The sequence below is a fragment of the Argiope bruennichi genome, chromosome 2 (assembly GCF_947563725.1).
Source record: "Argiope bruennichi chromosome 2, qqArgBrue1.1, whole genome shotgun sequence".
Taxonomy (NCBI): domain Eukaryota; kingdom Metazoa; phylum Arthropoda; class Arachnida; order Araneae; family Araneidae; genus Argiope; species Argiope bruennichi.
In genome coordinates this window covers 107,619,102-107,641,437 of record NC_079152.1, presented here as the reverse complement: position 1 = coordinate 107,641,437, position 22,336 = coordinate 107,619,102, and the positions used below count along the sequence as shown (strand labels likewise).

Here is a 22,336-nt window from a genome sequence, read left to right as displayed (position 1 = left end):
GAAACAATGGATTTTTATGTAAATTTCAAAATTGCACTAAAAGGATCAGAATGTAATTTCAAATTCTTAAAGAATATAATTTTAATTAAATTCGATTAAAAAATCGCGTATATAAACACGAAACAACTGAAATTAAATAAAAAAATGTAAAGAAACCTCGCGCAGCTTGCAAATTTTCGGTTTAAAGTGTTTGAATTTTTTTTTTTTTTTGCTTTGCAGATGGTAAAAATTTATTTTGCCATATTAATTTTTTAGATAGATAGATAGTCAACATCTGAATGAATTACCTTTTTGCTTTGTTCTTCCATCTTTTCTGTAACTTTTTCAGTGAGGTAAATGGTATATTTTATCAAATCTACTTTCTTTGTTGAGCCTAAAAGTCCTAAAATAAAAATAATTAGGCAAAATTCAGTAAAGTCTAACAAGTATCAGTATTTTAGTTCAGTAAGGTAAGGAAAAAATGCTAATAAAAAATCTTATTTGCTTTAATTGTGTTTTTAAATGAATGATGATTGCAAATCTTTGTTAGTTTTCTTTTTGTTTTTGTTGTAGTTTAAAGGGCCAAGTACTTTGGTTTTGGAGTTCTATGATAGTTTCAAGAAAAAATGCTAAAAAGAAAGATTTTAATAATAATATGTTTACAGCCTAAATTATTTCAAAAATTATTCCTTTTGAAATATTAAAAATAATTGTTATTTACAAAATTTAGATATCACAATTTTTGAGGGTTGCTAACATTATATGAACAGTCAGAGATTTGAGATATATATGCCTACTCTGTAACAGAACTCGAAGAAAAGGAGAAAAATTATTTAAAATTATTACAACAAATGTAAATAAAATTGTTCAAAATGAGATTCAATTTTTTAGTTTTTGTTTTTTATAATTACTAAAGTTGGATTTAATTTTAAGTTGAAATTAGTTACATTTTCAAGAAATAAAAATTTCTTTCATATGGAAATTGAGGAATTGCCTTGAAAGTGGGAATTCATTTTATAATGTAATATAGACATCTAGAAAATTTACATGAATATAGACATCTAGAAAATTTACATGAATATATACATCTAGAAAATTTACATGAATATAGACATCTAGAAAATTTACATGAATATAGACATCTAGTATTGAATACAAAAAAAAAATATTCAGCTACTAAATTATAGAAATTGATTGTAGCGTCAGTAAATTGATTCATTGGCAGATTTTTTAAAAATATTTGATCTATTTCGAGGTTTGAGATAATGATATAGTTCTTGATTATTCAATGAAGTTTGTTTGAGAGGGAAACTTGGCAATATCAAAGTCACATAATTCGTAATAAAGGAAGACTACAGTAAAAATAAGATGTGTTCGAAATTTTGTATTGGAAACAACTTGGGATTTAAAACACATACAGAAACTAAAATTTGCACTTATAAAGCTAAAAATTGTTATAAAAATTTATTTTTAATATTTTATTATTTTTAGAAATTATATATATTTAGTAAATAAGTAATAAAGGTTTGCAGCAAATGATGGTGATTATGATTAAAGACATTTTAATTTTTCTATATATAATAATGTTATTACATATGGGAGCAATTTTTATTCAACTATGAAATAAGCTTCAAAATATATAGTGAAATTCGCATCTAAAGCCATCAGAAAAGTTCTCATTGCATTCAAAAAGAGAAATCTTCATTGCTTATTTGTTATATACATTATTCAGCGTCCTTTACTTGAAGGTGGGAGGTCTTACAAAAATGTCCACTTTTGATCTAGCTAGTATGCATGTTAAGCAGCAAAAACCTAGCAATTTATTATTTTGATTTCGAGTTAATAAAAGTTATTTTGAATTGCAGAGAGAATTCTAACATTATATGACTTGGAATTTCAAGAAAATTAGTGAAAAGGTATGAAATAATAATATTTGAATTAAAGATGTTAGAATAAATTATTTATTACTTTTTCTTAGATAACTTGAGTTTTCTTTGTTTATTAGAGCTGTGAGTTCTTACGTTAGTGCTGCTTACTTTAGGAGAATTCTATAATTTATTTGAAGAGAAGAATTGTGTTAGGTATAACTTATTTCCTAAACGTACAACTGTATATAAAGTAAATAGCATGCCTGTGTATAAAATAACATATTGGTCTTAGATTATAATGTTTCTATTCTAATTGAATATACGGATTGAAAGTATAAGTTCTATATGCAAAGAGGATTATTTTGGTAAGTTAATATGTCATTTTGAAAGAACTGGGGTGGGGGTGGGGGTTGAACTCATAATTTTGAGTCACGGCCGGATGAAAGCCAGCATCTCCCACTCCCAATTGCCAAATTTTATGTAAGATGTAAGATATTTTATATAAGAATCCAGATCTGAGATCTAACATGCACAAGACACACGTTTATAACAGATCCCCGATGGAATCTTATTTTGATAATTTAATTCTGTTTTCAACTTTACCATTAGATTATTATCTAATGGTAAAGTCGAGAAATAATTTTTGTCCGCCACTAAATATGTTATATTGAAGAGCTCATGGTGGAATGAGTGAAATCATCATATCGTTATAATTAGCAAAAATACAAATTCATTTGCTCAAAAATCGGTCATTAATGTAGGTATATCATTTTCGATTAATTAATAACGGGGCTTTAGACTAGAAAACTTTGATTTTATGTGTTTTTACCCACTTGGAATAAAATATGAAAATGAAGCCTAAGTTTTTGCTGCTGTACTTAGATTTTGTGAAATATTTTCTACACTTTTACAATTCTGTAAAGTTTAATATAATGTACTGTTTTTCTAAGACAATACTAGTAATTAAAATTCTTATTTTATAATTTTATTTCATTTTTAGATCCAACTTGACTTTTGTCTCGAAATACTGATGATTATATAGCATTACATGTTAAAAGTATAGTATTTGTTCTCATCAAGGGTTCATTTTTTTATTTAAACATATCTTTCAACAAACAAGTCTTTAATTGGCACCTTTTGAATAAATAGTTGAAAATTTTGACATTTTTGTTTGTTTCGCCTATTAAATTTTTTAAATGGGTTAAGCTTTTCCCTAAAAGTTTATATTACCATAAAAAATAAATATTCAGAATTTTATTCACTTACCAACTCCATCACCTCCCATGTCAATATAAATTATTGGTGAACCTTCTTTATCCATGCCGATGAAACAAGCAGAAAAATACTTCAGCATCACCTGAAATTATTAATTCATTTTTATTTTAACCGAAACATTTATAACATCGACATTGGCAAATTCTGCACGCAAATTTCTAATTGCCGCGATTATATATAACTTACCTAACTAGCTTCAGTGTATAGTTGTTCTCTCAATGTTTCACAGTATTAATTTTTTAAAAAAAATAAGAATAATTTGACTAAACAAGTCAAACTAATGAACAACATTTTATGTTACCAAAGAAAAGTATTATGGAAAATTTATCTTATACAATAAATATGAAGAATGTATTCTAATTGGTCATGTATACTTGCAAAGTAGACAAATTAAATAAGGAATAAAATTATCATCGAAACTGTCTAGTTATTGACGTTGCAGGCTGAAGTCTTATTTTCTAATATATCTTGAAAATAGAAGATGGTGGGAATCCGACAATCATTAGTGACAGATCGTTTCAAATGAAAAAAAATAAATATCAAAATTGGCACAGTAGTTGAGTCTGGGGAAATTTTTCTGTTTGAGGATAGAGAATATAATGTGTTGGAGAATTTTCTTGAAAAGTGTCTAGCTAACTTCGTTGCTCTATTTAAAGCCCATGAGCTTTCATAACTAGCAACAGTAGTTCCATGAAACTTTCTAGTATTCTCTCTAATCTATCTATTCTCCAGGCTAAATCTGCGAACGCCACGAGATTACAGATTTTTGTATTCAGAGTTCCACACATGACAACCTTATACATTATAGTGTAATGAAGACCGGGTATGCATTTTAACCAGTTTCCTTTAACCAAATAAAGCAAAAATTTGGAAGAAAAGATTGTTTTTTGAAACAGGATCTCTTACAAAATTACATTTATTTAAATCATTTCCTTTCTTATTTATCACATTTAAATGTGTACAAATGTGCAGACGACACATTATCAACTTATTAAATAATTTAACTCATATTTAATTGGTGTTTGCATTTTAGAAATTAAATCTGTGCATTAAATTTTGTTTACCAAGCTCTTTATGTTTTGAAAGTGTTGGCTTACTTGCTCTAAGTGAAAGAAGTGTCCCGTGAAATTAATTCGTTCAAACTTTGACAGAAATTGCAAATTTGAAATAACGACCACTCACTAAATTTGAACCATTAAGCTCAAATCAGTTTTTAATTATTTGCCCGTGTACAGACAAACAGATACATTTCCCTAAATATATATTTTGTGTAATGGAATGACTGAAACCTTGAAATACGAAAGATCTTGAAACTGAATTTTTTGAGAATTACGAAGCGTATCTTTTGCATATTTCAAATACGATAAGCTTAAAATTTGTGAGATTGGATGAGTAGTTAGAATCAGGGAACTGAACATTTAAATTATTGGTCTTGAGGATTATTTTAAACATATTGCCAAATATAAAATATAAATAATCAATGGCTGGATGAATACGTATTTTTGCTTTCACTTTTAACAAATATGCAGATGAATTGTATTGTAATCATGTAAAATTTGTGTTTCGAAATCTCGAAAATTTGATGTACCTCCACATTATAAACTTTAGGGATTTTTTAAAGGGAATTATATTTTGAAGGCGATCAAAATGAAGAGAGCTTGGTTAAAGGAATTCTATATATAGGTTTTTCACAAATATTACAGATTTATCGAAATTTAAATTTCTACGAAACATTGAAACGAAATTTGCCATTTTTTTCATATATTTCAACAATAAGAAAAAAAATCAGAAAGATGCACATCCTCCTATTACTGCTATAAGCCATATGTATTATTTATTAACCTTACTAAATGAAACAACGAATATTTATTATTTTTTGTATAATGATAAACATATATTTAAAAACTAGAACTGGTTAATACACATCATATACATTTCATTTGACTCAAATAGTGTAAAAAAAATTATCTAGATATTGTGAGATAAACTAGTATTTTACCTGATTTAAGCTATGCTTTTATATGATTTAGGCAAAAGAAAATAATAACATATCCTTATTTTAAGTTGCTTTTAGAACATTATGATTAAAAAGAACCAAGTAATCGATAATATTTTTATCCTTATGATGGTCAGCATACATCTCTTTTCGGTGTTCTTTCAAGTCCAAATTACTCTGGTTTAGGGTCAGTTGAGACATATTTTGAATTCCGTGTTCGTGATAAAATATTTCGTAATCTTTCAAGTGTTAGAAAAAATTAGATTTCTCTCAAAGGAAGATGTATTTTAAATTGCTTATTAAAGTGATTTCTCTTCATCTATACATAGTATAAAATGAAGTCTCCTGAAAGCGTCTGTATGTTGAATCCCTAAAAACTCGAGAAATACTTAACTAATTTTAGCGATATTTCTACCATTTTGTAGGTCAATTATTGGGGAAGGGTTTAGTGTATTGAAGTCATATCAAAGTAATAAAAGGAGCTTTATAAGTGCGATTTTAATTATTCCGCGCATGCGTGGAAACTTCAAACTGCGCATGTGCAAATAACAAGAGCTGTGATATGCATATGCGATACATTTCTTTCTTACGTCCGATTTTAAACAGCGATTCAAATCTCATTATGCCTAAAAGAAGGAAATCCAACCTTGTCCGTAACACTTTAAATGCCAAAAAGCTTCGTTTGTTGCGCGATAAGGAAAGTGAAAAGGAAAGAAACGTTCGGTTAGCGAATAGCAGAGAAATAATGTCCACACTTAGGAAACGATGTCTTTTCATGAGCGTGATAACCGTCTTTCTTTAAATCGCACTGCAACTGAATTGCGGAAACTGAATCTCCTGAGGAGCAAAATGATCGCCTGCCTGCTGATAGAGAAATATATTTAAATTTTAGACTGAGAAGAAGTGAAAAAAAACAAACATTCCTGGTATTTGGTTTGAAAAGGAGTACTCCGCTCTGAAATATGATTCATGTTGGTATTACTGAAATGATGCTTCGGTTTCAATAGGAACAATGTCTGTAGTCTGTCCATATTATTCAGCTTTAATATGGAAAGATTAATCAAAAGGCATGTGTTGTTTCCAAGGAAAAATTAAATTTGAAGAAATCCCCCCCCCACCTGAGCCATTACATTAATTTCTTACTAATGAACATCCTACTTCCAAAGAATTTATGAAGAACATATGCCAGTATAATAATGTTTTTCAAATGACTTAATTTATGAGTGAACAGGTGAGTTCATTATGAGTGAACAGATTTAAAGTACACGGTCAAGTCTACCATTTGGTTGGTTCTGTCTTTCCACTACAACCTAACAATCACAAATTCCTTCTGATATATTTTATTGCTGATCCTGAAGTACAAACTTTGACACGCTATAACATAGCTTGGCAGACTTTTGATGATTCTTTGGTAATAGTTTTACAAGAAATATTACACAATCATGATAGTTACATAGTTACGTGCAGGCCTTCAAAACAGCAATTGGAAGTGTCTCGCCTGATGTACCTGACTTTAAAATTATCATAGCTACTGATAAAGTACCAGTTGGTGAACATCGAGGCAAATCTAATGCCTCAACTACCAGTGAAGTAGCTGTTGTGATAACTGGGTAAGAATTTCACAGAAAATATATTGTATTGTGTAGCCGAGATAACAGCCTTAGAAAAATATCTGAAATTCGCAGATCATATAATAGCTTGCCGTATCCTTTAATATAGTATCGAGGTGAAGATGGATATTCAATAAAGGTTCTACAAATTGAACCAAACACTGGGGACCCACAACGAAACAAGGTATTGTACATGAACTATTATTGCTTTCGCATTATGACAAGGCAGAATAACTTTCATACAATACTGAGATTCTTAATGCTTCTAAATCAATTTTTGGTAGACCAGTATGCTAAAATTGAATCAAAACGCTTGGCCTTAATTCGAAATAATCAATCAAAACTTTGAGCAGATAACTGTATTCATTTGCAAGATGCTTTACAAGCCAATGAACATGTCGACGATATAGGCCAATTAGTTATCTTACCATCCTCTTTCATAGGGGGCCAATATATCATCATGAAAGAACACAGGTTGCCATGACTTATGTCAGAAATTATGGCAAACCTGATTTATTTGTCACACTTATCTGTAATCACAAATGGATTGAGATTAAAGACAATCTTTTTTCGAACAATGCATCACAAGATCGATATGATATTGTTATTAGAGTGTTTAATTTAAAAATTCGAAAGTTGATGTATTTGATAACTAAAGATAAGATCTTTGGACCACATCTTTGTCATATGTTCACACTTGAATGGCAGGAACGTGGCCTGCCTTATGTTCATCTTCTATTGTGGCTGAAAAATAAAACCCATCGAGATCAGATAAACAGTGTTATTTCTGCGGAATTGCCAACGAAGCAAGTGGATCCGATATTGCATGAAACGTTAAAGCACATGATTCATGGTCCATGCGGCACATTAAATCCAAATTCACCTTACACGCGAGAGGGAATATGCACAAAGAAATTGCCTAAGTATTTTCAAACCTGCAAATCAACTGGTGATGAGGGTTATCCTAAATATCGTAGGTTGTGGCCAGATAGTGGAGGGATAACTGCAGTTCTCCGTAAAAATGAAATGGATAACCGATGTGTTGTGCCCTACAATCCAGTTCTTCTGAAAACTTTTGATGCTCATCTTAAAGATGAATTCTGCAGTTTTGTCAAATCAATAAAATATATATGTAAATATATCAATAAAGGCAGTGATGCGGCTACTTTTAGCATAAATTCCAAAGATGAGATTCAGAAGTTTCAATCTGGTAGATAGATTTGCAGTTCAGAAGCAGTGTGGCGGATTTTGTCTTTCAGTGTGCATGAGCGAGTACCTTCAATTGTTCACCTTGCAATTCATTTAGAAAATGGACAGCGAATATATTTCGCAGCCAATAACGCAAGTGATATTGTAAATAATCCCCGAGATACGACATTAACTGCATTTTTTAAATTATGTATTGCAGATGACATGACTTTGCTAAGTCTCTTACTTATGACAAAGTTCTTGATTATTATACTTGGATTGCGACTAACAGGAAATTTCAACATAGGAAGCAAGATATTCCAGTTTATGGTTATGACAGCATTAAAGAATCAGATGCTCTTCGCCGAGTATATCTAATCCACCCTAACAACAATGAATGCTTCCCTCTACGGATTTTACTTCATATAGTTAAAGGGCCTACTTCTTTTGCATATTTAATAACTGCGGATGGAATTACTTACAATACATTTCAAGCTGCATGCAAAGCCATGGGATTGTTGGAAAGCGATTCTCACAGGGAAAATACCTTATCAGAAGCTGCAATATACAGTTTGCCAACATCACTTAGGTATTTGTTTCTATAATTATTGTTTTCTGTAATACTGCTGATTTGTTGACGCTTTGGAATAATCATCAAGAAGGCATGTCTGAAGATATATTGAACAAAAAACGAATGCAGCTGGCATTAGAAGACATGAATTACAATCAAAACATATTTGATGAAGCTTTAATCGAAATCAACAAAATAGTAGTATCTCTTGTAAACAAATCTATCATAGACTTTGGTCTTCCTTTACCTGATAACTTTTATCTAGAGTCAAGCAGTAATGAATATTCAATGGAGTTATCATATGATCAATCTCGGATGTTAGAAAACATTGCACACAATAAACAACGACTGAACATGGATCAGAAAAAGGCTTATGATGCAATAATATCCAGCATAAGAAACAAGGATGGCAAACAGTTTTTTCTGGATGATCCTGGTGGCACGGGTAAAACATTTTTGATTAATTTGATACTTGTCAAAGTAAGATCTGGTGGGAATATTTCTCTTGCTGTTGCATCCTCTGGGATCGCAGCCGCACTAATAGTAGGAGGAAGAACAGCACATTCCATGTTTAAACTTCCCTTAACAGTTTGTTTCGATGATATTAGTGTATGTAACATTTCAAAACAAAGCAGTATCTCTAAAGTATTAAAAATTATTCATTTATTGTTTGGTATGATGCAACAATGTCACATAAAACACCGGTCGAAGCATTGGTCAGGACGATGCATGATATCAGGTGCACTAACTCGCCTATGCAGTGTTTTGTTTTCTGGAGATTTTAGCCAAATTTTGCCTGTTGTAACTAGAGAAGAGTTGATGAAGTAAATGCTTCTCTCAAGCGCTCATGCATTTAGCAAGAAATGACAATATTATCACTTACAAACAATATGCGAGTTCTTTTGTCTTCAGAAGATAATGCCCTTTTTGCAGATTTATTACCTAAAGTTGGGAATGGTGAACTGTTGATGACTAAATGAAAAATCATCATTACATTGTTTCTGTGTTTCTGTTAAAAGTCTTCAGGAATTAATTGTTAAGGCCTAGTTTAAATAAAGTGAAATTTTATCACCTACAAATGACCATGTCCAGAAAGTCAATAACTTGATACTATCTTTACTAGCTACCCCAGATCAAATTTATTATTCAATAGACACAGTTGTGGATAGTGAAGAAGTTGTTCATTATCCAATTGAATTTTTAAATTCTCTTAATCCATCCGGTCTTCCTCCGCACATACTAATTTTAAAAGTTGGTGCCTCTATTATACTACTACGTAATTTAAACCCTCTAAAACTGTGTAATGGCACTAGATTACAAATAAAAAGTTTGAAAAAATTATTTATTGAGGCAGTGCTTTTAACTGGCTCTGGTGCTGGAGAATCAGTTTTAATACCAAATATCCTTCTCATTCCAACAGATTTGCCGTTTTCCTTTAAAAGGGTTTAGTTCCCAGTTAGGCTGTGTTTCACCATGGCAATAAATAAAGCCCAAGGATCAACGCTTCACACTGCTGGAATTGACCTAAGCGAAGAATGTTTTATCATGGACAACTTTATGTGGCACTTTCAAGAGTCATAAAATCTTTTTGTTTTGGCACCAGGAGGAAAAAGAAGGCCAATATAGTTTATGAAGAAATTTTATGAAGTTAGCTGAATTTTATTTTCATATCAAATTATACAGAGTTTTTAAACAAGCAGGGAATAGAGGGTGCAATGACTTGTTTGTAAATTAAATTTTAAAACAGCTTTTCTATTGTATATTTTTAGTGTATTGGGTTGTGTATGGGCTTATCATATTTTTACCTTTTTAACATTCTACATATTTCTGAATGTATGCTATAAAAATTGTTTTGTAGCTATTTTTGATAATTTCTAAATATATTTTTATGTTTGTGTGATGTTGCGTAACATGCCCATGTCATATTGGGTGGATGCTAGACAAGTTTAAAGCTATATATATATTAAGCGAAATTTTTTATAACCATTGATAATGGTCGACAAAGACGGCTAGTTCTATATATTATTAAGGATGTAAAATATGATATTATGTATAACTTTTTTTAAGAATTAAAATGGAGCAAATTACTTATGTAAATGAATAATTATTATTATCTTAAAACAAATCCAATATGAATCCTATTTTGTTTATATGCAACTCAATATGAATCATATTCCGTTTGAAATAAATCTATCTTATTAGAATTTGAACAAGGAAAGTTAAAATGTATAATTTATTCTTTTTTTAAAGTTTACTTTTCTTTATTTATTTTCATCTTCAAAGAATTTTTCAATTAAGACATTTAAATTATTGATTTAAATGCAAAGTATTTAAGAATTTAGTATATTTGTAAATAAGTCATACTATATAAATCACACACATTAATTATATTTGAAGTTAGATTGGATTTGTTTTGAAAAAGTATTTTATTTTGAAAATTTGACAGAGCAGATATTTGAAATTAAGATGTCATATTACAACCCCATACAAAGTCGAGTTACCCTGTTCTTGTCTCTCAAAAAAAAAGGGGATTCGTAGAGTCAAATATAGAAATAATTGCTATTATATTAAAAAAAAAAGGAATTATGTGTAATGTTATATTAATCATCATATAGTTACATTGTTCATGCATCACATCGTTTGTCAAACCATTATCTAAGATTACAGTTAAATTTTTTTCTAAGTTTAAATCCAGTAATTTTTTTCAAATATTAATTAAAATATTAAACGTACTTCTGTTGGTTTAAAATCAGTCAAAATCGTATCTACTCCATATTCTTTTCTCCAAGCAATATGCTGCGAAGGAAAAACAAAAATATTATTATGCTTTCGTTAATAGTATTAGGAATTTACATTTTATTTTAAGGATTTTACTTTGTTTTTAATGTGAAGACTTACTTTTCTTAACATATCTTCCGTTTGTTTAACATTGAAGTCACGTGCTGTGAAAGAAAAATGTACAAATCTCTAAAGACAAAATAATTCAGAAGGCAAAATATTTTAACAATAAATTACTGGTTAAAGGAAGAATTGAAAACAGTTTTAAATCAGTTAATTTACTTTATATTTTGCTGGAAAAAATAGATAAGAATATGGAAGTACGTTTTAAACTAAAAGATAGTTTATGGGGAATAAAAGTACTGTAATAAGAAAAACAAATAGATACTAATTTTTGGAGAAATAAATCACTGTAATAACAAAAACAAATAGAAGACAATAATACAGATCAATCATTTGTAATCAGACAAATGGGGATTGTTATAAATTGTATTCAGTTAATCATTTATTTAATCGAAAAATCTGTTAGGCGTGCTTAAGAAGTTACTAAATGAATATTAACTGTGATAGATTTGTTTCTTAGAGCAGTTATTTTGACTATCCAGAAAGAAAAACAGAAATAAATATTAATTGAAAATCATTAGCAATAACAATATATTTATTGACATTTCCTGTTAATATATGAAGTTTTCTACTTGCAAAATTCAGCATCTGTGAATAGAGAGAAGCAATTTCTTAATAAATATTTTTGAAAAAAAAATCTGAAATTTCTGTTTTTGTCTTATTTAATAAGCTAATGACACTATTTATCTAAACCTTTCATTGGTTGGAATTTCCTACAAAATTCGTGACTTTTTCTACTAAACCGATTATTTTTCTTTAATTATTTTTTAGTTTATATTAATATATTCATGTATATAATAACGTTTTGCATAAAATAAATGAAATAATATTGATTACCTTTTAAGAATCGATAATATAACGATTCATCCTCGCGCATCTTAAAAGTTATTTCATGATCCATTCTCGTTTTCAACTGAAAGAGAAATTAATTGTGCTTTAGTATTTTAAAATTTTTACGAAATTTCAAGAAATTATAAGGAATACTATACAAAGGATTAAAGTTGCGCTATTCTGTTCAAAGTTTAAGAAACTGTAATAGAAATCAATGCAATAAATATACAAGTTTAAAAATGATAAAAAAAAAATTAAAACTAAAAATTTTGTAAATAAGAAAAGCAAATTTTGACACACAAAAAATCATGCACAAATTGAATAATATCACAAATATTTTTATACTGTTATTTTCCATATTAAGAATAATAGAAAACTAATCACGTTAAGTAATGACTGTCACTTGTGGCATATATAAAGTATGTTTGGAAGAAATTGGTTCTAATTCTATCAGAGTTAGTCACAAAAGAGTTTTGTGGTTCATAGCTGCCAGCGTATCCAGCCGAGACCAGATTTTTTACCGTTGTATAGTCAAATAATATAAGAGTGATGAAACAGCCAACTTTTCATATAATTTTTATTAATAGAAATATCAGAAAACCTTCATCCTTTGTGTGAAAACTACTGTACTTTCATACAATTGCTATTTCTGTAGTATATATTTGTTTATGAATATCGATTCTACAATCACCTGCTGATAAAAACTAATTACTTTCCATTCAATCTGTTTCAAGAAATTTAAGTCACGACATCACCTGTTTTATTGCAACTTTTACTTTCAATTACACAACGAAGCTCATTGCTTTATATTTGATTTCTCTGATTATATTGAATGATCTATCAGAAAATTCTATCACCTGCATAATGCGCATAAACCACTCTCATACTTTCACTTGAGTGCGCTATTTGTAAACTAATTAGTTTGAAGGTTTGCATATGCATTGACTAGTTTCGCTATACAGATATCAAAATTTCATAATTTTTTTTTATATTTATCCATTGCAAATATTTATATTTGTTAAAAGAAAAAGTGTATTATTTTAAAAATTGCTACAATTGTTTCCTATTGTTTGTGAATGTGAAACTTCATATGTTAACGTTGAAAAAGAAGATATGTCCAATTCACTCGGGATTACAAAAAAATGAAGCAATCAAATCATAATAATATAACAATCAAAATAATAAAATATAATATTAAACACAATATCACAAAATGAAATTATTTAACTTATTGCAAGAAATAATGCTGTAATGACGTATTTTAACGCACGAATATATATATATATATATATATATATATATATATATATATATATATATATATTTTAAAAACTCTTAATACGATGCTTGAATTTTAAAATTTATACTAAACAAAAGATAATTAAAAATACAATAGATGAAATTTTAAATCATTTATAAATTGCTCACTTCAAATTTTTAGAAATATTCCATTTATAAGATTTTAAATTAATTGAAAATACATCGTTAAGAGCGATATTTTTAGAAAAATATTTCTTTATTTCCAAAATGATATCATATTTTTTTCTGCGATTGAAAATTTGTTGATCAACTATAAAACTATTATGGTTGGTATGAATCCTTGTGTTCATCCACAAATCACGTGATATTTTTGATTTAGTTAAACACATTATACATCTGGAACTAATCTTTTATTGGAATTCTAGCAATCATAAATAATGTTTTTGTTACTCTTTTACCCAAATTTATTACCTACTACTTTTTGATGCTAATAAATAGTTTAAACTAACTGAAGGTGGAGAGAAAAAACCATTTTTGAAAAAAAAACACGTTTTAGTTGTTATTAGATCTTTTGAGTAATATTAGTATATCACAATTTAAGCGATATATTGGAGAAAAGATTTTAGAAAGACACCTTTTAAAAATTGATATAGAAGTATTGTTTGTATCACTTTTAAATGTAAAATTATATGATTCAAATGTCAATAAAAATAATAAAAATAGTTTTTTTATTAATTTTTGTTATAAAAAGAAGTTTTTATTTTAATTATTTCTCTATATTTTAGTTTTCATTTTAAAATGCATTGTCATCAATTTTACAGAATTGCAAACTTTTATTTTCCGAAACTAACAATCAGGTAGCATTTACTTTTACGAACTAAAATTAAATCAATCGACAAATCAAAAATTAACATCTGAAAATAATAAGTAACATATCATCTTTTAAAACACATACATCTATTAAACGTCAACGTATTAGCATATCAAGAAATGATAGAGCATCTCTTACAAAATTTTATCTTTTCCTGAATCTAGCAAAAGGTTATAGTAATAACGAGTTTAAGGAAATTCCATCCTAGAAGAAAATTTTTGAAATGTACTGTTTTTAAATAAAGCTGTTCTGTTTATTAAGCACATCACATATGTAAGCATATTATAATTCATATTCAATAAAAAAAAATTCGCAATTAGTAAGTCATAAAAAATTCATATATATCATAAAAATAAGCAAAATATAATTCATGTTAAATAAAAAATTAGCATATTTGGAAGATGATTTTGAAATGCAAATTATTGTTTAGGAATTTATTTTTTCACAATGTTACTTACCTCTTCAATAGCTGCTCTCTGACTTTGTGTCAAATCTTCTTTAGCTGACATTTTTTAGATAATATTCACAATTTCTGAAAAAAGTTAAAGGAGAAGAAATTCGGTTACAAGAAAAATAAAATGGCTTAAAATAATTTGTGATTTACTTAAATACATTTCGATGAAAAAATAATATTAAAATTCAGATAAAAAAAATTCTGAATGACATTGAAGCATTCTCTTTGCTATTGATTTTTTTATTATGTTAAAAGCTATTTTTTTAATTATTATAAAAGCTATATTTTTAAATATTATTAATGTGTCTAAAAGATTCTGAAAGACTTTAATCACTTTCATAGCACTCTGCTTAATAAATTCTTAGAATCCCTTTCAGAGCCGCCACCATGGTAGTAGTTCCGTTACCAGTGATGACTCTATGACTTATCATTAATTTATCTTCTGTTGCTTGACAGTCATTCAATTAAATCCCGAATGCCTGGGAAAACCTTGGTATTGTTAATCTTTTTTTAATTTTTTTTAAGGATTTTTACGGTTTTACTCTTTAAATTTACATACTTGTTTCATTTATTTATTTATGCATATTCTTAAATTTGCCTCAATTCATGTGAACTACTTCCACTTATTAAAGTAAATGCCTGCGATTCTTAGGCATGCAGCGTATTCAAAACTAAAATACTTTTCAGAAGAGATGAGCAATATTTATAGGCGGAAATTTAGAAAAAAAGCTTGTAAAAATGAATAATTTCGAAACTATAATAAGCATATAATAAAATCATTATATTTGAAAAGATCTTTGAAATAATTTTTGAAAACATTATTTTTTCTTATTTGTTCATAAGATCTTAAACTATGGGAAGGGAATTATCTAAAATTTCAATGGAATGCTTTCGTTTCAAAACTCAGAATTGTGGGAGTTTGAAATCTTCCCATCTCTAAAAAATACTAAGAGTTGCCAAAATGTTTTCGTATCCGTATAAATATATTTTAAAAAGTTTTTATTAGCATAATAACTAAAAAAATCCTGGAATTTAATATGCACTAAAATTAAAACTATCATCATATCATCAACTATCATTAAATTATTATCATAAGGGGTAATGGTGACGCAACACATAGAAAAAATTATTGCGGCAGCTGAAATTGGAAAGGAAAATGATCGAATATTAATGTTTTTATTATTTAGAGAACTATTATTAGATGTAACGTAAAATTAAAAAAAAATTATTAATCTCAAACAGGAAAATATTCGACTGTGAACCGTACCGAAAATTAAAAAAAAATTCATAATTGCAATTTTGAAAATTTTATTTATATTCATACATTGATTCTGCCTTTACATATAATTTTGCTGTGTCATAATTTAAATAAAAAGAGATAATTAAATTAGTATTATTAATAATAATTAATATTAAATAATTATTTAATGATGTGAAAACAATATTTTCACACATAATTATCAAATACAATCAGATAGGGTACACTGTACATTTAAAAATATTTATATTACTTATTTATATTACTATAGAAAGTTTTTATATTCATTGAAACAAATAAAAAGGAACATTATTTGAATTCATTTATCTTATACCAAATTTTCAATGCCAAAAGAGTATTAGTAATAGATTAAAAAGTCTTACAAGAATCAAAAATAGCAATGGTATTTTCTTTATTTTCAAATTTCATTTCTTTAAGTCAAAGATTATTCGGAAAAAAATATCAACACATTGTTAAAGATAACCGTATGTCAATTAACTTCATAATAGCTTTCATTTTAACTCAAACTATTCTACTCAGATACATAATAAAATTATACTGAGAACAGCTCAAAGTTTGTTTTTAATGTTTGGATGTAAGTTATATCTTTAAATCTACGAATTGAAAATATATGTATTTTTTGACAAGTTTATGACAAAATGAACAAAAATAAGTTCTAGCATTTGCATAACTTCCTCCATTGCATGAGGAATCTTCGCAGTCATTTCATTATTAAATAAAAAAATCTTGTAGTTCCCAGAATATTCAGTTTTATCAGCACTAACTCTAAGGAGTAACCGATTTTTTCAAAATCCGTGTCTGATTTCTTATCATTACATAACTTCCCTCGGTATAAATTATCTTAGTAATTTTTCCTGGTCGCTCAGGGTCCGATTATCAAGGCTATCTTCAGCAAATTATTTAAATCATTATGTAAAAATATTAGATGTTAATCATTATCTTCTATAAAGGAAATGTATGTAAGGAGAATGTATTTGAAAATAAATGCACATACATAAAGGAAATATGCTGCCACTGGTGATGTAAATGTTGTAAAATATTATTTATATGTACCTCTTGAGGTAAAAATACAACGATATTAAGCAAAGCATCAAACTCGTGTGTGTAGAATAATCATTAAATGTTATCATATACTGCAAATATTATATAAGAAAAGATGACATCATAATATCTAAAAAAATCCCTTAAAAAGAATGGTCAAATTAAATTCTGCCAAAAAATTGTCATTTAGCTAATGAGTGGGGAAAAGTCTCTTGAATGATTGATAATTACATACAAAAATCATTATTCCAATCTTACAAAATTAAAGTATTTATAACTGAATATTTAATATATTAAAAGGCATTTCAATGAATGATAAATGCGGAAAATGACAATCATTTGCAAGCAAACATAAAGCTCGAAAAATTGTTTCAAAGCAATACAAAGATGGGAAAATTCAAAATGTCTAATTGTATTATAGTGATAAAAAAGAGCTGGAAGGTTTTCCCTTTTTCTTCTAAGCGTTTTTAATTCTTCAAATTTTAATAAGATGGAGATAAGTATAATAATATGATGGGAGTATCATTTAAGATCCTGAATCTATTTCATTAAAGGAAAATTGTACTTAGATGCAGCAAAAATTTCTATAAACATAACTATTAAAGCACCGAGTAATATTATTAAAGATAATAAGTAGTTAATAGTAGAAAAATCCAAAGGGAAAAGGTAAAAACTCGCTGCAATTTTAAAAAAGAAAATTCAGAGAAAATTTTCATGATTGAAATATGGAATATATTTTGACGGTAAAAACATATTTTAATTCTGACTTTGACAGGTTTTAATTCTGTTTAAGAAAGAAAAATGAAGAGTTAGAAGGATCAACACAGATTTACATACTTCTATTCCATTACTGTATTGGGTAGTTCTTATAATGTTAAAATAAGCAATTTTTTTTTTTTTTCAAATAACTGTAAAACTTCTTATGTTGGTAGTGTTGTTCAGTGGATTGTTGGTTGGAACAATATCTAATTCAGACTTTAAAATATTAAGTTAGGACAAAATATAATAGACTAATTATAGTATTAGATAGTATATATATATATATATATATATATATATATATATATTAATAATAGACAATCAACTGAACTGGAATGCAGTCGTTCAGATACTAGCAAGAGAAAAAACATCAGTCAGTGTCTCTAAAGAAAAAAAGGAGAAATATTCAGGGATTTTTTCCTTAATAAATGGGAAACGGATGAACATAGCTCGTGCATGGAATGCATTTAAAGGGAGAGTCCCTTGATACCTAAGTTTAGAATACTTAGAGTCAAGCTTTTGACATTTATGGAAAATTGGAATGAATTTATGGAAAATTATTTATGGCATAAAAATTTTCATCTCTAAATGTCTTACATCCGAAATTTAATAATTTATCAATGCATGTTTCCAAACTTTGAGATAAATTAAACAAATTAGTTGAAGTTTAACGTCAGTTGATCAGTGAGATAAAAAAGTTTTATTGTATGAAATCCTTCCGCATATAATATTTAGATTATATGCGGATATTAGAATAGAAGCATTAATATATATATATATATATATATATATGAGGGAAAGGCAACCACAAGCATTTACATGTGAAATATATTTATTGAGATTAAAGGACAAAACATTACTGACATAGAACATAAAAAAATACATGAGCGTGAGCTGTACGTCTTACAGTCTCACTACCCAACTCTCGTCTGCCACTAATGGCGGGAAAGGATCATGTGATTAATGAAGCAACATGGCCAACATGGCGCCATACAGGATATGAGATACGTTAGCAACTCCTACATAGGCCATCATGACAGGATAGGCGACCTCGCCTTTAGGTATACAGAACATTGAAGTAAACATATTATAAAGCAAACAGTAAATACAAAACAAAAAATAATAAGATGTAAAATTGAAATATTTACAAAATAAAACAAACAAAATAATCATACCATCCTTGACAGCATAAATATATAGCAATACAATAGTGTGCACTGGAAATATCGAATAACTAATTAAAAATAAAAATAATATCAGTGTTGAACATATAAAAATATAACAACACAAAATAAGTAGAGAAAAAAATCAGTCTTCTATCGTCCAAATACACACACACACACACACAAAAAGAAGGAAAATAGTAGTCTTTAACTTTAAGTAGTGTTCACTTTTTTCTTTTGATAGACAATTCAAGTTCTATGTTCTATATTTCTGGACCATGGTTTCATATATTCTATACAAATTGAAGTTTTCAATGGTCCATCCAAGAATTCACACTTTTCAACATCGTATGTGTCATTTGCTCTAATTTTGATCACTTTATATGGTCCGAGAAATTTTTGTTTCAATTTAAGACCAGGGCCAAATTGAGTGCGCCTGATTTCGACGAGATCATTCAATTGAAATTTTTGAGCATTTTTGCAACTCAGATTGTAAATACGGCGATTTTCTTTTTGGATTTTGAGGATTTGTTGTTTTGCGTCTTTATGGAGTTCATCACGCTGTTGGAGAAATGCAGATTGTATCTCTTTGTTGATGATCTCGAGGACTTTTATATCATGCTCAGATTTCATTTTAGTTCCAAAAATAGTTTCGGATGGAGTAGAATTGATACTTCGTTGAAATGTAGAATTAATAATTGGCTGTACTGCAGCAACATGGCGATACCATTTTTCAGAGTTTTCTATAGATAGCTTAGAGAGTACAGCTATGATGGTAGACTTAAGTCTTTCTACCTAACCGTTTGATCTAGAAAGTCCAGCTGTAATAGCAATATTTGTGATATGCTGATGCTAACAGCATTCTTTGAATGAAGTGGATGTGAAAGCGGTACCTCTGTTTGTAATAATCCTTGAAGAATTGCCGAAAACTGATCTTTGGCATTCGGGCTTATTGAGAACTTCAGCGGTGTCTGTGGACTTGGTCGGTTAAAGCCACACAAACTTCTTAAAGGAATCGATGATTGCCAGAATATGCTTATATACCTTAGAAGTGCTGGGGAGAGGACCCAAATGGTCAATATGGTATGTATGAAAGGGAGTGTCGTCTTTGTCAAGTGGATGCAAAGTACCATCTAATTTGCCACGTTTCCTGTCATTTAGAATGCATGTTACACAGTTGCGTATACAAAGTTCAATTTTCTCTTTCAAGTTCGGAATAAAGAATTCTTTATTTAACAGTTCCTGCGTGCGTTTTACTGCAAAATGGCCTTGTTCATGACATGATTTAATGATATTGGCCTGAATATTGTCAGGTACGACAAATAAATCGATTCCGTTTATGTTCTTAAATAAAATGTTGTTCCTGACTATGTAGTTCTCGTAAGTTGAATTTTGAAGTCATACCTTTATAGCTGTAATATGCTCATCTGTCTGTTGAGCTTTGAAAATTTGAAGCCTGACACAGTCTTGAATGATCATGCAGCATGGGCTTCGGCTAAGAGCGTCGACATGAGTTATTTTGAACCGGTTTTATGCTCTATTTCGTAGTCGAAATCCGGGAATTCATTTCTTTTTTATTTAACGTTTTGACGAATGCATTAGTGACAATTTTAAAGTGTGATCTGAGGATGTAAATTCGGAATTCTTTAAGAGCTTCTACAATGGCGAGCACCTCCAGTTCATAGCTGGAGTATTTTCTTTAGTTGTCAGACATTTTCCTGGATATATAATACACGGGATGGAATTTGTTATCTTCTTTGGATTTTTGTTGTAGGATTGCCCCAAAGCCATCAATTGACGCGTCTGTATGAATTTCAAAGGGACTTCCTTGATTAAAAATAGTTAATACGGATTTTTCAGAAAGTAACTGTTTTAAAAGTAAAAAGCAGTTTTTTGATGAGCTTGAAATAGAAAGGGGCTGTTCTTACGAAGCAGATCACTAAGTGGTTTTGCTATAGTAGAGGGGATAAATTTTCTAAAGTATCCCGTAAAACCTAGAAAAAGTTGTACGCCTTTTGCATTTTTTTAACTCAGAATAATTAAGAACGGCTTTAGTTTTGGAGGGTGAAGGGAGCAATTTGCCGTGTTCTACAACGTGACGCAAAAATTCAATCTGTCTATACAAAAATTGACATTTTTTTTAAAGTTAATGCTCAGTCCATAATCGCGAGCTACAGTTTCAAGGCGTTTGAGGGCCTCAGATTCATTATTCGCGGGAATGACGATGTCATCCATATACGGTAGGGCAATGCCTTTTGAAATACGATCACAAAAACGGCCTTTATATACCGCATAAAGACAGGACATGAACTTAAACCGAATGGCATATAGCGGAACTGAAATGACATGTATTTGCGACGAAACTGGTGTAACAACGACTTTTTTTCTTTTTCCGGCACATGAAAAAATCCGCTACGGAAATCGAGACTTCTGAAAACGTTCGCATTTTGAAGACGATCTAAAATGTCATCAATTAACGGTAGTGGATAATGATCTTTAACTAATTTACGATTTAATTTTCTATAATCTATACAGACTATGTTTTCCATCTTTCTTACGAACTACTTAACTAGCATAAGGTGAAGAACATGGTTCTATAATCCCATTTTTTAACCATTCGTCAATCTGAGTATTTACTATATCACGTTCGGCAAAGGGTAAACGTCGAGGAAAATTGGCTCATCGTCAGTAAGCAATATCAAGTTCGATGTTCACGGTTTTATTTTTGATAGATTTATAGGCTAACAAAATCTGTTCAACCACATTGCGAGTTTGTTTAGAATTATTCGGAGCTATATCAAACGTGGGAGTATCGGCAGAAATGGTCATTATGAAACTGTCAGTTTCAACCGGATCATCAGATTTAGAAATTTTGGAAAATACGACACCGTCAGGTTTAATTGTCAAATTTGCTTGATTTATTACGTCGCAACCTATTATTAGATCATAAGTAGTACAATTATTAGGTACCACAGAAATAAAAACCGAAAAACTTTGTTTATCAATAATAATTTCAGATTCAAAGGAAACCATTATTTTAGTTCAGGAAAAACCGAATCCAGTTAGTGTTATCTTGTTATTCATCAACTGTGGCGATACTAGTTTAATCCAGGCAGAATATTTTGAGAAGCGTTGAAAAACTACCAGTAATGAGTAATCTGGAAAGTGTATTATTAAAAATAATAACCTCTTTATGCATATTCGACGGAGAATGCAATAAATGTACAGTATTGACATTATCATGTGGGGTAGAACTGTCATTTCGAGTAGTTCGGTGACAATCGGAAGAT

At 29.0% G+C, this 22,336-nt stretch overlaps 1 protein-coding gene across 3 annotated transcripts in view; it reads right to left on the bottom strand.

Annotated features, from left to right (window-relative positions):
* The window catches only part of LOC129956968 (SEC14-like protein 2), a 40,006-nt gene that overhangs the window by 6,891 nt on the left and 10,779 nt on the right, over positions 1–22,336 (bottom strand). For all 3 annotated transcript variants that reach the window (XM_056069060.1, XM_056069042.1, XM_056069051.1), the window contains exons 2-7: positions 14,809–14,882; positions 12,226–12,301; positions 11,386–11,429; positions 11,221–11,283; positions 3,114–3,204; positions 288–382 (exon numbers count right to left, since the gene is read on the bottom strand). In XM_056069060.1, the coding sequence (XP_055925035.1) occupies positions 288–382; positions 3,114–3,204; positions 11,221–11,283; positions 11,386–11,429; positions 12,226–12,301; positions 14,809–14,859 (420 nt within the window). In that variant the 5' untranslated portion in view covers positions 14,860–14,882. The remainder of the gene's footprint in view (positions 1–287; positions 383–3,113; positions 3,205–11,220; positions 11,284–11,385; positions 11,430–12,225; positions 12,302–14,808; positions 14,883–22,336) is intronic.